Source organism: Leucoraja erinacea, chromosome 1, assembly GCF_028641065.1.
Source record: "Leucoraja erinacea ecotype New England chromosome 1, Leri_hhj_1, whole genome shotgun sequence".
In the NCBI taxonomy this organism is placed as follows: domain Eukaryota; kingdom Metazoa; phylum Chordata; class Chondrichthyes; order Rajiformes; family Rajidae; genus Leucoraja; species Leucoraja erinaceus.
In genome coordinates this window covers 113,149,083-113,164,411 of record NC_073377.1, presented here as the reverse complement: position 1 = coordinate 113,164,411, position 15,329 = coordinate 113,149,083, and the positions used below count along the sequence as shown (strand labels likewise).

The following is a 15,329-nucleotide window of genomic DNA, read 5'->3' as shown; positions in this document are numbered from 1 at the left end:
ACATCCTCTTCCCTGCCATTCCCCACCTGAATTCTCCCATTTTTTCCCTCCACTCACCCATCCACTCCAGGCAGAATTAAGTCTTGGTCAATAAGTGGCAGGAAATATTCATAATATTCAAGTGAACATGCAACTACTTCTGTTTCTCTTGACTTCATTCTATTGCTACCATCAACACCTTGGGATTATCATTGACCAGATTTTTGGGCCAGTCGTATAAATATGGTGACTAAAAGACTAGGTCGAAGACTAGCATCCTATGACGAAGGATTCATTTCCTGGTTACACAGGCATTCCAGAATCTACAAGTTTAAGATTGTGTTGCTGTGTTGGAATATTTTGAGTTTGTCTAGTTGTGTGCTGGTCCAATAACTCTTGTGCCTTTATGCCTATCCACCAAAAAACACTCAAATTGAAATGCATCCTGGCATTGTTTAGGAACAGCTCCATCCAAGACCACGAGAAATTGTAGAGAATTGTGGACATAACCCAGACAACCACACAAACCAACCTCCCTTCCATTGACTCCATGTATACCTGATGCTGCCTCTGCATGGCCACCAGCATAATCAAGGACTACTCTCACTCCAGTCTCTTCCTCTTCTCCCCTCTCCCATCAGGCAAAAGGTACAGAAGTGTGAAAACGCATATCTCCAGATTCAGTGACAGGTTCTTCCTAGCTGTTGTGTGAACCATTCTATCGACACCTAGAGAGTGGTCCTCGGTTATTATTGACCTCATTGGAGACCCTCAGTCTATCTTTAATTGGATTTTTTCTGGAATAAAATTATCTTGCACTAACATTTCCCTTTATCATGTATCTGTACGGTGTGGATGGCTCGATTGTAATCATGTATAGTCTTTCCACTGACTAGTTAGTATGCAACAAAAAGCATTTCACTGTACTTAGATGCACGTGATAGTAAGCTAAACTAAACTAGAATAATAGCAGCTCATCTCAAAATATTGCTTTGGGTAAACAAAGCAGTCAAAGGCAAAAGGTCAGAGCAAAGACACCCCTAACCAATTCAGAGAAAACATAATTTAGCAAATTGGGTCTTAATTCCCCGAGTTCCTGATCTCACAGTATCCATGTGTATAAACCCAGCAACATGCATAGATCAGAAGGTTCATCTTTGAAGTCATAAGATTTTCCTACACAAAAGCATCTGTATTATGTAAGAAAACCAAAGCTTCAATCTGTGGCTGGGGTGACAGCTCTCTGATCTTTGTGAAGGAAAGTCAGAGATTTAAGTCCCACTTTGGAAAAAATGGTCTGATATACCAGTGCAACGGGATCATGTTAAGGGATCGATGTTCTGATCGAGGCACCAGGTTCTGGATGGAGCATTGAATTGAGCTACTACCTCATTCCTTGTTTGTTGTTTTGAAATGGATAGTCATACTGTGTGGAAACAGACCCTTCGGCCCCAACTTGCCCACTCCGACCAATATGCACCATCTACACCAATCCTACCTGCTTGTGTTTACCCCATATACCTCTAAACATTTCCTATCCGAGTACATGTCCAAACATCTTTTCAACGTTGTAATAGTCCCTGCCGCAACTACCTCCCCTGGCAGCTTGTTCCATGTACCCATCACCCTCTGTGTGAAAAAGTTGCCCTTCAGGTTCCTATTAGATCTTTCTCTTCTCATCTTAAACCTATATCTTCTGGTTTTTGATTCCCCTACTCTGGGTAAAAGATTCTGTGTATTCACCCTATTAATTCCCGACATGGTCTTATACTGCATTTCGTTGTAACTGCATTTCGTTGACTCTGTACTGTACACTGACACAATGACAATTAAAGTTGAATCTGAATCTGAATCTGAATCTGAAACACCTATATTATTGTGGGGGTGATTAGTGACAAGAATTGCCCAGTCAAATTGCTTGATTAATGGCATTTCAATAGGCAAAATGTGCTCACAATTTTTAAACATGCTCAATTTTGTTTATTCATCCTCTATTTACATATGAAAAAGGTTTAATTGTTCCTTTTCAAATCCAGTTTCAAGTTAAGGTTTAAGTAAAAGATGATGTACGTTTATTACGTATTAGTAAAACATTAATACACTGTTAGAACCAATAATGTAGAATTAATCGAAGCGCAGAGTTTCTGGAGAAAACCTTAAAGGGAGATGAGCAATGCTAAATCACATTATTGTGGTGCCATTACCATTGAGAAAACATAATTACTAAATGCATGTTTAGGCAAGTATGAGCGTGGATATAAGAATTAATAGAACAATATGCTGCCAATGGATTTTAAATGTATAATAGGCATTCTTCAACTAAAATAACATGTATTTGCATGGTGATCGAGTCAAAGAGTCAAAAAGAGTGGAAACAGGCCCTTTGGCCCAACTTGCCATACTGACCTTCATATACCATTCGCCCAAATCCCTCTAACCTAAACCTAATCTAATTATTATCCATATACATGTATAAATGTTTCTTAAATGTTGCGATAGTACAATGACATCCTCCAGCAGCTTGTTCCATATACCCACTGTGTGAAAAAGTTACCCCTCAGGTTCCTGTTAAATCTTTCCCCCATCACCTTAAATTGTTGTCCTCAATTCCTCTACTGTGGGCAAAATTTTGTGTTCTTTCCCGATCTATTGAATTTTGTACACCTCTATAAAATCACCCCTCATCCTCCTGCGCTCTGAGGAATATAGTCCTAGCCTGCTCAACATCTCCCTTTAGCTCAGGCCCTCGAGTCCTGGCAACATCCTAGTAAATCTTCTCTGCACTCTTTCCAGCTTGACAACATCTTTCCTATAACATCGTGACCAAACCTGGACACAATATCTAAATGAAGAAGTATCCCAGCCCAAAATGTCAGCCATCTTCTTTTCTCCAGATTTGCTGCCTGACCCGTTGAGATACTCCAGTGCTTTGTATCTATCTGTACAATACTGGCCACACCAAAATATTATGTATCTGCAACATGACTTCCCAACAAGTGTACTCAATAGAAACTGCAATGTGTAGGAAGGAACTTGCAGATGCTGGTTTACACTGAAGATAGGCACAAAATGCTCGAGTAACAGAGGCACAGGCAGCATCTCTGGAGAGAAGAAATGGGTGACGTTGTTGTGAAGTCTTTGAAGACTCTTCTTCTTGAGGTAAAATGTTGACACCAAACCGCATCGTAGGATAGGTAACCCAGATATTGGTCAAATAAGTTGTGAGAGAGAGGAGGCCATGAGGAAGGGTAAAGGGTTTAAGGAGACAATTCTAGAGAGTGTGGTCCAGTAACCACAGTGGGATGGAAGCCAATGGTGCAGCAAATATAATCAGGTTTGCATGAGAGGTCAAAATTAGATGCTTCAAGGGGGTTATGGTGACAGAGAAGGAAGATGCCAATATGACAGTAAAACACTCTTGACCCTTGTCTGTATGGAGTTACTACATTCTTCCTGTGACCGCGTGGGTTTTCTCCAGGTGCTCCGGTTTCCTCCTTCATTCCAAAGACATACAGGTTTGTAAGTTAATTGGCTTTGGTAAAATTGTAGAATCGCCCTAGTGTGTAGGATAGTGCTAGTGTACTGGGTGATTGCTGGTTGGCTCTCTCAGTGGGCCAAATGGCTTGTTTCCATGCTGTATCTCTATAGTCTGAAGTACATTTTAAAGCCAAGAAGCTGATGATACATCAGACCTCTGAAACAGAGATTGAGGGGAGACTTAAGAGAAAAATTAAGAGAAGCATAGATTGGGAAGACAGTCAGACCATTTTTCCAGGGTGGAAACGTCCAATACTAGAGGGCATAGCTATTATGTGAAAGGGGAAAAGTTTAGTGGAGATGTATGGAACAAGTTTTTGACACAGAATGGTGAGTGCCTGAAACGCATAGCCAGGGATGGTGGTGAAGGCAGATATGATAGTGGTGTTTAAGAGGCTTTCAGATAGGCACGTGAAAGAACGGGGAATAGAGGGATATGGATCATGTATGGATCATGTACAGGGAGATGAGATCAGATTAACAACATCATGTTCAGCACAAACATTGTGGGCTAAATGGCCTGTTCCTGTGTTGTACTGTTTTATGTTTTATGTTCTATGATAGTTAGCAGGTTCCAGTGATAAGGAATATGTTTTATACCAAAGATACAAAATGCTGGAGTAACTCAGCGGGTCAGGCAGCATCTCTGGAGCTGTACGCCTCAAGCGACCACGTTTGGTCGCGCTAGACGCATGCAGTCGCATGCTGGTGGGACAGGCCCGTGGCCTATTTATTTTCCCACTCAGTTTCTCCAACATTTTGTGTCTATCTTTGGCTCTCGTGATAAACTTGGTCCAACCAGTCTGACCCCACCATCGTGATTAGAATCGTATGATCCTTGCTTTAATATGAGTGCCTAATAATATTTGTTCAACCCCTTGTTGGATGAGTGAAAGTATTTTATCGTCATATATCTTATTTGCAGCAGCACAACAGTTATGTAAACAAAGTATTCAATGAAATGTTCAGTGGAATGGCATGAGGTGATATGGATAGTAGAGATTTGTGTAAAGAGATTTGAAAAAAACCGTCCCGACCCAAAATATCACCTTTCCATGTTCTCCAGAAATGCTGTCTGACCAGCTGAGTTATTCCAGCACATGTGTCTTCTTTTTCCTTTTTTGTGCAAAGAAATATGGATAATACAAGTAAACAAAAGCACTCCATACTCCCAGGGCAGTATCTGGTTAAAGTTAAGGTGACCTACACTAAGAGTGTTCTCTCCAAGTGCACTGTTTCAGAAAAGCTAATCACCAATTCAGCGCAGGTGTGACATATTTCCTGAATCTTGTTAGAGATTTGTGTCAACTAGTTCAGGGAATGTGAATGATCTGCCTTCCTAGTTTTGAATATTCTGAGTTGCTTTTGAATAGACAGATCATTGTCTGAGTTGTTCTTAATCTGTGTGAAATTGGAATGCGTTGCTCACAGCTATCCAACTGAGAGCCCTCAAAAATATACACTGCAAGCTCAGGGCAATCACAAATCCTCAGCTGTTTGAAGGTGACTTGATTTTTTTTGTTGTCTCGGTACCTAGTCATGAATTCGCACAGTGTGGAAACAGAACCTTCGGCCCAACTTGCCCACGCCAGCCAACATGCCTCATCTACATGGCCCATGTCCCTCTAACCTGTCCTATCCATGTACCTGTCAAGTGTTTCTTGAACATTGCGATAGTCCCTGCAATACATACACCCACCACCCTTTGTGTTAAAAAGTTACCCCCTCAGATTCCTATTAAACCTTTTGCCCTTCACCTTAAACCTCTGGTTCTCAACCCCCCTGCTCTGGGCAAGAGACTGTTCATTACTATGTCATAGTGTTGTTATTTCTGGATTGTTTAATTTTGTAAGAAATTTGCTATTTTTTGCCATCCTTCCGCTGAGCTCTGAATTCAATTCATTTCAACCGAACCTTATTGTTTTACTAACAATTTAATTGTCATTTTTTCAGTTAGTTTTTGTTTACTTTTACCACCTTATTAGTGTCTCATTTCGCTTTTCTTTTGTTCCTTTTGTTTTTTTTTCATCCATTTGATCTCATTTCGCATTGGTTGCTACAGCTAAGTTAATCTTAACATCATCCTGACGGAAGTCCCAAGCATTCAGGTATGTTGCAAGTTAAAGTTCGATCCATTAACTTTTGAATAAGCATCCACAATGTTTATTGAATGCATTTTGCTTCACTTATGTTTTGTTTTGTTCCAAGCTTATTTGGACCTTTTTGTTCATAATTACCTGTACGTTCTTCCCTAGTCAAAAGCAGTAACCAGATTATTCAGCATCTGAGGTAGCTTTGATTTTGCTGCCAAATTGATTAAGTAAACTCTAATTTCAGAATGCAGAGCTAATATTGTATTTTAATAGGCATGCCACTGTATTTAACCAGGTAAAAAATTAAGTTAATTGTATTTCAAAGTCAATGTCAAAGACAAATTTATTCGTCACATGCACCAACGAAGGTGCAGTGAAATGAATTTGCCAGCAGCAATACACTTTAAAAAAAAAGAACACACAATACACAGTAGAATTTAACACAAACATCCACTGCAGCATTCTTCACTGTGGTGGAAGGCAACAAAGTTCAGTCAGTCCTCCTCCTTTGTTCATCCGTGGTCGGCCGGATGTACAGGCCCTCTCATCGGGATGATCTAAACTCCGATGTCGGGACAGTCGAACACACTCTGCGGCTTGGAGTGCCCGAATCAGCACTTTCTTACCGGAGACCGCGGCTTCACGATGTTATAGGCTGCAGGCCGGCCGGCGGAACTCTTCTCTGGCGATCCCCGGCAAAAGATCCCAGACTTTGGACGGTAAGTCCACGGCATTCGCAGCTAGAAGCTCCGCAGACCACAGCCCCATGATGTCAAAGTCACCAGGTCAACGATCAGAGCACTCCTCTCTGACAAACCCTGGCAAGGGTTCGCCCGCTCCACAATGGAAATGTCCACGCTGCGCCCGCTGCTGAAGCTCAGGACCCAACTCAAGGAAAGGCCGCTCCAATCCAAGCTGTTAGGCCGCGAGGGAGGCGACATGAAAAAAGTATCCTCTCCGTCGAGGAGGGGACCAAAAAGCGGTTTCCCCCCTTTCCCCTCCCCCCCGTCACCCCATACGCAAGCCTTACCAAGAGACACCTAAACTAACATTTGGACAAACCAAAAAACAAAAAAAAGTCGAAATAACAAACACGCTGCTGGCAGGGCAGCTGACTTGCACCGCCCCCAACTATAACCACCCCCAACTATACCCACCCCCATCCGCGCAGGTATGGTTTTGCTTCCTTAAATATAAACATATTTTGTGCATATTGTTTTTTGCAAAGTTTATCTTCCTTTTAATAAACGAGAGGGGCAATGTTTAAAAGATGTGCAGGGCAGATTTTTTTACACAGAGTGTGGTGAGGTCCATGGAATGCGCTGCCGGGGGTGGTGGTATAAGAGACTTATGGATAGGCACATGGATATGGAGCGATATGGATTATGTGCAAGAAGATAAGAGTTGGTCTTGGCATCATGTTCGGCGCAGGCATAGTGGGCTGAAGGACAGCACAAATTCCATGCAGACAGCACCTGAGGTCAGGATCGAACTCTGGTGATGTGAGGCAGCGGCTCTACCAGCTGTGCCACCTTGGAAACAACTTAAGGCATTTATTCATTGTGCCACCTTGGAAACAACCTAAGGCATTTGTAATCGATGAAGCAACCACTTACTAATTTGAAGTTAGTTCAAGAATCCTCCCAAAACTATGAAAACAGAACTGAAGTTATAACAACGATAAATCAGCATGTACAACCAGTGCCTCCAAAACAACCCACAGCAGTATATCTCTTTTTTTAAACATGAAAAATCAATTTATTTTTACCATCATTCATGTGCATGAATCGGTTCACTTTTAAGAACCTCAGATGGTTTTAATTTTTAATATAAATTATAAAATAGAGCATTAAATTCATTTAAAAACATAAAATTGTCAGCAGATCACTTCAAGGATATTTATTTTAAACTGTAATGCAACATGAGAAGAATTAATTCCTTTATTATGAGCCGATTGTCAAGAGATCCTCCACTGGGGATTTGATCACATGGACACAAAGAAAATGATTCCACATCTATAGCCGAGCATAACTAGAAACCATTGATATAAGCACAAAGTCCTGGAAGAAATCATCAGGTCAGGCATCATCCGATGGAATGGACAGGCCAGGTTGAGATCCTTCCACAGATTGTGGAAGGGTCCAAACCAGAAATGTCACCTGCCCATTCCCTCCATCGACTCCACCTGAGATGGCGTTAAAGCACTCTTTTAAATCTTTATTTCAGCAGCAGCGTTTCTAGCTTTAATCAGACTTTATTGGACTTTATATCCTGTGTCGGTATACCGTGATTGTACAGGGCCCTAGTGAGACTGCACCTGGAGTATTTTGTGCAGTTATGACAATAGACAATAGGTGCAGGAGCAGGTGCCCTCGAGCCAGCCCGCCATTGTGTCAATCTCCAATCCCCCCCCCCCCCCCATTTTTAAGAATTAGTTTAAACCCCGCCCTCATGTGTCGACTCACCACCCTAGAAAAACCTTCCTGCCAGAATGTAAACGGTGGCCCCTGGTTCCCTCCAGTTAAGACAGTGTAACCTGTTCAACCGTCCCTTTTGTACACCTTTTTTCGGTCTTCAGGTCCCCTAATTTTTTTCCTCCACAAGAAAGATCTTTTACCAGTGGTCTATATTCTTGGCTAATCTAAACCTCCTTGCTCCCTGCACCATGTTCTTTAAAACATTACCCCTCTTGCTTCCCACCACTACCATTCAGACCCCCTACGTCCCTCCCTGTTCCCCTGTCCTCACTAGCACGTGGTACTGGGCTCAACATTTTGGGCTCAAAATTTGAGGAAGGACATTCTTGCTATTGAGGGAGTGCAGCATAGGTTCATGAGGTTAATTCCGGGGATGGTAGGACTGTGATATGTTAATAGAATGGAGCGGCTGGGCTTGTATACTCTGGAATTTAGAAGGATGAGAGGAAATCTTTTTTTAAACATATAAGATTATTAAGGGTTTGGGCACGCTAGAGGCAGGAAACATGTTCTCGATGTTGGGGGAGTCCAGAGCCAGGGGCCACAGTTTAAGAATAAGGGGTAAGCCATTTAGAATGGAGATGGGGAAAAATGTTTTCACCCAGAGGTTTGTGAATCTGTGGAATTCTCTGCCTCAAAAGGCAGTGGAGGCTAATTCTCTGGATGCTTTCAAGAGGGATATAGTTCTTAAAGATAGCAGTCAAGGGATATGGAGAGAAGGCAGGAACAGGGTACTGATTGTGGATGATCATCCATGATCATATTGAATGGCGGTGCAGGCTCGAAGGGCCGAATGGCCTACTCCTGCACCTATTTTCTATGTTTCTATGTGGTGAAAAAGCAGAAATGGGGTACTGATTGTGGATGATCATCCATGATCACAGTGAATGTCGGTGCTGGCTCAAAGGGCCGAATGGCCTACTCTTGCACTTATTGTCTATTGTCTATTGATTGCAATCAAGTATTGTCTTTCTACTTACTGGATAGCACACGATAAAAAGCTTTTCACGGTACCTCGGTAAAGGTGTGAATGATAAACTAAGCTAATCTAAAGATGCTGCTTGACCTTCTGAGTTCCTCCAGCACTTTGTGTTTTGCTCAAGATTCCAGCATCTACAGTTCCTTGTATCACCATTGATATCAGGTAATCACTGGGAAATTGAATAAAGAATTCAGAAGAAACTTATTTATCCAAAGAACTGAGAGAATGTTGAACCATAGAGAATGATTCAGATTGCAGCATTTGTAATTTAAAGGGGAGAATAGAAGTGAGCAAGGAAGGAACAGAGGGTTTCACTGATCGTTTTAGATGAGGAAACATATGAGAAGCGGTTGGGCACGGTGCCATGTTCGTGTACCACATCTCCATAGTAATCCTGTGGGCATCAACGATAAATTACATCTGAATACTCAGGGCGACATAGTGACACAGCGATAGAGTTGCTGCCTTACAGCACCGGAAACCCAGGTTCAATCCTGACTACGGGTGCTGATGTACGCAATTTGTACATTCTCCCTGTGATTGCGTGGGTTTTCTCCGGGTGCTCCAGTTTCCTCCCACACTCCAAATAAGTGCAGGTTTGTAGTTTAATTGGCTTCTGTAAATCGTAAATTGTCCCTAGTATGCAGGATAGTTCCAGTGTATGGTGCGATCGCTGGTCGGCACAAACTTGGTGGGCCGAGGGCATGTTTTGACTGTATCTCTAACGTCTAAAGTAAAGATACTAGGCAAATTAATTTCACAAAAATATCTGAAGTGTGCATGCTGTCATGGCCACCAGCAATATATTTATCTTAGCCAACCAGGATTAAAAAATATATGCAATGGAATGATCAGGATTAAAAAATATATGCAATGGAATGATCAGAAGAATTTGCCCTTCCCATCAATCTATGTATTTCTAATGCTCAATAAAGAATATTATTACCATCACTATTATTGCCATAAAATAATCAATAAAACTATGATCACCCATCTCAAATAATATTTCACTTTTTTATGCTTGGAATTCTTATTCTTAATGAAGTCCCATAGATTTTATGCTCCTTCACTCTCCCTATATATCCATCTCCAATTCAACAACTCCCTAGTGCAGACTAAGCCGAGAGATGCATATCCCACTCAACCCTTTACTTAACTCATTTATTTGTAAAAATGCCCCCAACCTTCTTTGCTCTGCAACTGGAATTTCTCTTTTATACCCCTCTGCCTCTCCATCTAAGTCTCTCATACTTTATCATCTTTGTTGAAATTCATTACCATCTTTTTTAAGTTTAAGGTGATCCAGGTTAAGATTAAGTAGGTGACTCAATAACTGGTGGAGTTATAGATAGCAAAGAAGGTTGTCCAAGGCTCCAGTGAGACATGCATTAACGGGAACATTGGGCAGAGCGGTGGCAGATAAAATTTATTTCAGACAAGTGTGAGATAATGCGCTTTGACATTTTGACAGGTACTAGGAGAGGAAAGGCATGGAGGGAAATTAGACCAATGCAGGGAAATAGGACTGGAGTAGACAGGTGACACATTTATCATGGACAAGAGAGCCCATTTCTTTTAGATCAGTTTAGTTTAGTTTATTGAAATGTGCACCAAGGTACAATGAAAAGCTTTTTTGTTATTTACAATCCAGTCAGTGAAAAGACTTTAAGGATTACAATCGAGCTGTTCACAGCGTACAGATACAGGATATAAGGAATAATGTTTAGTGCAATAGTCCAGTAAAGTGTGATTAAACCATCATCCGGCGGGGTCACAACATCAGAGGCCTGGATTGCCTCAGCGCAGAGGGAGAACAAGGAGGGAAGAGACAGAGACTTTAAGACTTTTGCCTCCAACACAGTGAGGAGGTGCCTGGTGGATGTTAATTTGTGTTTATTGTGTGTTTCGTTATTTATTATTATATGTATGACTGCAGGCATGAAATTTCGTTCAGACCGAAAGGTCTGAATGACAATAAACGAATCTAATCTAATCATCTAATCTACAGATAGTCTTAGGGTCTCCAATGTAGATGATAATTCAGGTCCATACCCTAGTTGGTGTTAGGATGGTTCAGGTGTCTGTTAACAGCCGTATGATTTTATGATTCTATAGTCATACAGAACGTGAAATAGGTCCTTCGGCCCATCTCATCTATGCTGACCAAGCTGCCCCATCATTTTCTCACATTTGGCCCATCCCTCAAACCTTTCCTATCCATGTACTTGTCCAACTCTCTTTTAAATGTTGTTATTGTACCTGCCTCAATTACCTCCTCTGGCAGGTCATTCCTTCTACCCACCACCTATAGTCTATGATCGTTAAGATTTGAACCAAGATCACGATTTAAACTTTAGGCTGAGATATTTCCCTTGTATAGTTTAGTTAAGTTTAGTTTAGTGTAGCGATACGGCACGGAAACAGGACCTTCGGCCCATCGAGTCCGCGTTGACCAGCGATCACCCACACACTAGGTCTACCCTACACACAAGGGATAATTTACAGAATCCAAACAACATACAAACCTGCACGTCTTTGGAGTGTGGGAGGAAACCAGAGCACCCTGAAAAAACCTATACAGTCACAGGGGGAACGTACAAACTCTGTACCGATGGCACCTCAAGTCAGGATTGAACTCTGGCACTATGAGGTAGCAACTCTGCCGCTGGGCCTCCCTGATATATTTGGCAAAATATGTTTGGCAAAAAAAACAATATCCTTTATTTTGGAGCACTGGAACCAATGGAAAAACCAATTGACGCTCACTATATCGGTCTGTGTAGTTGGCTCAGCATGAGTGTTAGAACCACTGTACTGTTAAATTATTTTGTTAAATTATTTTGTTTAGTTCATTGACATTCAATGGGGGCTCAACATGATAATTTTTCTTATATTTGTCTAGACATTGAGGAATAGGAATATTAATTTGCCTTGGGCAGTATTGTATCAGAGGCACATCATAAAGCCTACCCAATATCCAGTGTGATGGAAGCCAGGCACTCAGCTTAGTCTTGTCATAGTGATACAGTGTGGAAACAGGCCCTTCGGACCAACTTGCCCACACAGGTCAACATGTCCCAGCTACACTAGTCCCACCTGCCAGCGTTTGGTCCATATACCTCCAAACGTGTCCAATCCATGTACCTGTCTAACTGTTTCTTAAATGTTGGGATAGTCGCTGCCTCAACTACCTCCTCTGGCAGCTTGTTCCATACACCCACCACCCTTTGTGTGAAAGTTATCCCTCAGATTCCTATTAAATCTTTTCCCCTTCACAAACCAAAGTCCGATGGACCTCAATTAACGTACTCTGGGCAAGAGACTCTGTGCATCCACCCGATCTATTCCTCTCATGATTTTATACACCTCAATAAGATCACCTCTCATCCTCCTGTGCTCCAAGGAATAGAGTCCCAGTCTACACAACCTCTCCCTATAGCTCAGACCCTCTAGCCCTGGCAACATCCTCGTAAATCTTCTCTGTACCTTTTCCAGTTTGACAACATCTTTTCTATAACATGGTGCCCAGAACTGAACACAATACTCGAAATGTGGTCTCAGCAACATCTTATACAACTGCAACTTAACCTCCCAACTTCTATACTCAGTTCTCAGACTGATGAAGGCCAATGTACCAAACGGCTTTTTGACCGTTTTGAGTTACTTGCGACTACACCTTCAAGGAACCATGCACCTGCATTCCTGGACCCCTCTGCTCGACCATGAGGGGCGATGCTATAGATATGTACAAAATCATGAGAGAAATAGATTGGGTAAAGCATGGAGTCTCTTGCCCAGGGTAGGGGAATCGAGAATCAGAAGTTCAAGGTGAGGGGGAAAAGGTTTAATAAAAACCTGAGGTAACTTTTTTACACAAAGGGTGGTGGGTGCATGGAATGATCTGTCACGGGAGCTAATTGAGGCAGGTACTATCGCAACGTTGAAGAAACATTTAAACAGGTATATGGATAGGGTAGGTTTAGAGGGATACGGGCCAAATGTAGGCAGGTGAGATTAGTGTAAATGGGACATAATGGTCCTTGTGGGCAACTTGGGCCAAAGGGCCTATTTCCACGCTGTATACCTCTATGAAAACTTGGAGATGCAGCAGGCCTGCGAGTCATAGGGTGAGAGGGCAATACAACATGGAAACAGGTCCTTTGGCCAAAACTATGGTATCATCATGAACTAACGAATGCCAGATTTTGTCCCATATTCCTCTGAACCTTACTAATCCATGAACCTGCACAAATGTCCTTAAAACATTGAATATTCAACTGACCTCCGCCACTTCCTTTGTCGGCTCGTTCCAGATTTGTTTTTAGCTTGTTTTTGTATTAGTTTAGTTCATTGTCAAATGAAACACTTTTGCTGCAGGTTGACCAGTGAACAGAAAGACTGGACATGATTACTATCAAGCCATCTACAGTATATGGATACAGGATAACAGGAATAATGTTTAATGCTAGAAAAAGTCCAGTAATGTCTGATTAAATATAGTCCGAGTGTCTCCGAATGAGGTAGATGGTAGCTCAGGATCGCTCTCTAGTTGTTGAAAGGATGGTTCAGTTGTCTTATAACAGCCGGGAAGAAATTATCTCTGAATCTCAAAGTATGCGTATTCCCACTTATTTTTCTCTTGTCTGATGGGAGAGGGGAGAAGATGGTGCGACCGGCATTAGACTGGTCCTTGATTGTGCTGGTGGCCTTGCCGAGGCAGCATGAAGTGTACTCCCTTCTCTGTGAAAATTCGGCCTCTTTGTTGCCCTTTAAATTTCTCATGACAATATGACTAACCTGGCGAGAAAATTAATTGCATAAAATGTAAAAGTGCATGTATTAATTTTTGAAAGCAACATTTATTCTTTGCGAAAACATGAATATCTTGAGCCAAAAACTGGGCAATGTTCTTGATGAAAATCCATTCTCATAACAGTAACATCACGTTATTAAATCCTATCTGTTATCTTGACTTAATGTCAAATTATGCATAATTAGGAAGTAATGATTGTACTTGCAAAATATTTCCCAAATAACCATATTGTTGGCACTATTTTATGTTAGTGAGACTGTCATAAGGATGCAATATTTTCAGGAGAAGCAGTATTTCATTTGGAAAAATCACTGCTTCCATGTTGTCTACCTTTGAAGATTTAAAAGATTTTTATTGACTAAATATGAGCACTATTACTTCTGGCTCACAGCAAAGATTGTATATCTACAGTGCTTTGAACAACTTGACTGTGGACGGAAATGGGAATCTTGTGATTTTGTTGACAGACTAGTTGGGATTTAAATGCTTATTGAGGAATGATTCTCAAAAGGGCATGACATAAGGTAGTCTTTTTAAAAGCATGGTTTGCAATTAGTGATTTCTATCTCCATGCATCATCTAAGTGATATTGATTACCATTTGCTGTCTTTGTTATGGTCCTGAGTTTTTGGTACACATTTCAAAATGAGTTTATCGTGCAGTGGCACTTAAGACTCGAGTTTAACGAATTCTCCAGATTCATTTTTTGGAACAAGCATTTACTCATCAGAAAATTGAATTGTTCTCTGCTCATAGGCTACTTGGCATTCCTTGAAAGTAATTGAAGATGTCAGCAGTAAATCAGTTACAATCAGTGATTGGAAGATTGGTAATTCTGGAGAAAAGGAATAGGTGGAACCCTTCTTCGAACTGAAAGATAGAGAAGGTCTATCTCTATCTCTATCTTTCTTCTAGAGAAGGCCCTTCTCTGGAATAAATGTTATGAATCAAAATGTCACATAATCCTTTTCTCCACAGATGTTGCCTGACCCGTTGAGTTACTCCAGCATTTTGTGTCTATCCACACTAATTCTATGTTATCCCTCATTCACATCCACTCCCGACACGAGGGATAATTTGCAGAGGCCAATTAAGCTACAAACCCGTACGTGTTTGTGATGTGGGAGGGAATTGGAGCAGCCGAAGGAAGTCCACGTGGTGAAAGGGAGAATGTGTAAACTGCACGCAGACAGCACCCGAGGTCAGGATCGAACACGGTTCTCTGGTTCTGTGAGGCAGCAGCTCTAACAGCTGTGTCACTGTTTTGAATGTCAGAGATGTGTGAGAAGGTGCTCTGAATGTTCCTTGATCCTACGGCTGAACGTGATATGTGAGATGTTCTTTAGAAAGTGGGGAAGATGATTGATATCGATAGGGGCGTGGATATTGTCTACATGTACTTAAGTATCATTTGACAAGTTCCCTCGTGCTCAGGTAGCACGGATTGG

The 15,329-nt window shown here is 41.6% G+C and overlaps 1 protein-coding gene across 2 annotated transcripts in view; it reads left to right on the top strand.

Moving 5' to 3' along the window:
- Positions 1–15,329, top strand: part of ccser1 (coiled-coil serine-rich protein 1) — a 1,187,217-nt gene that overhangs the window by 1,067,661 nt on the left and 104,227 nt on the right. The window contains exon 10 of one of the 2 annotated variants that reach the window (XM_055641564.1): positions 5,579–5,624. The exons of the other annotated variant lie outside the window; for it this stretch is intronic. Coding sequence (XP_055497539.1) covers positions 5,579–5,587 — 9 coding nt within the window. The 3' untranslated portion in view covers positions 5,588–5,624. The remainder of the gene's footprint in view (positions 1–5,578; positions 5,625–15,329) is intronic. 2 annotated transcript variants of the gene reach the window in all.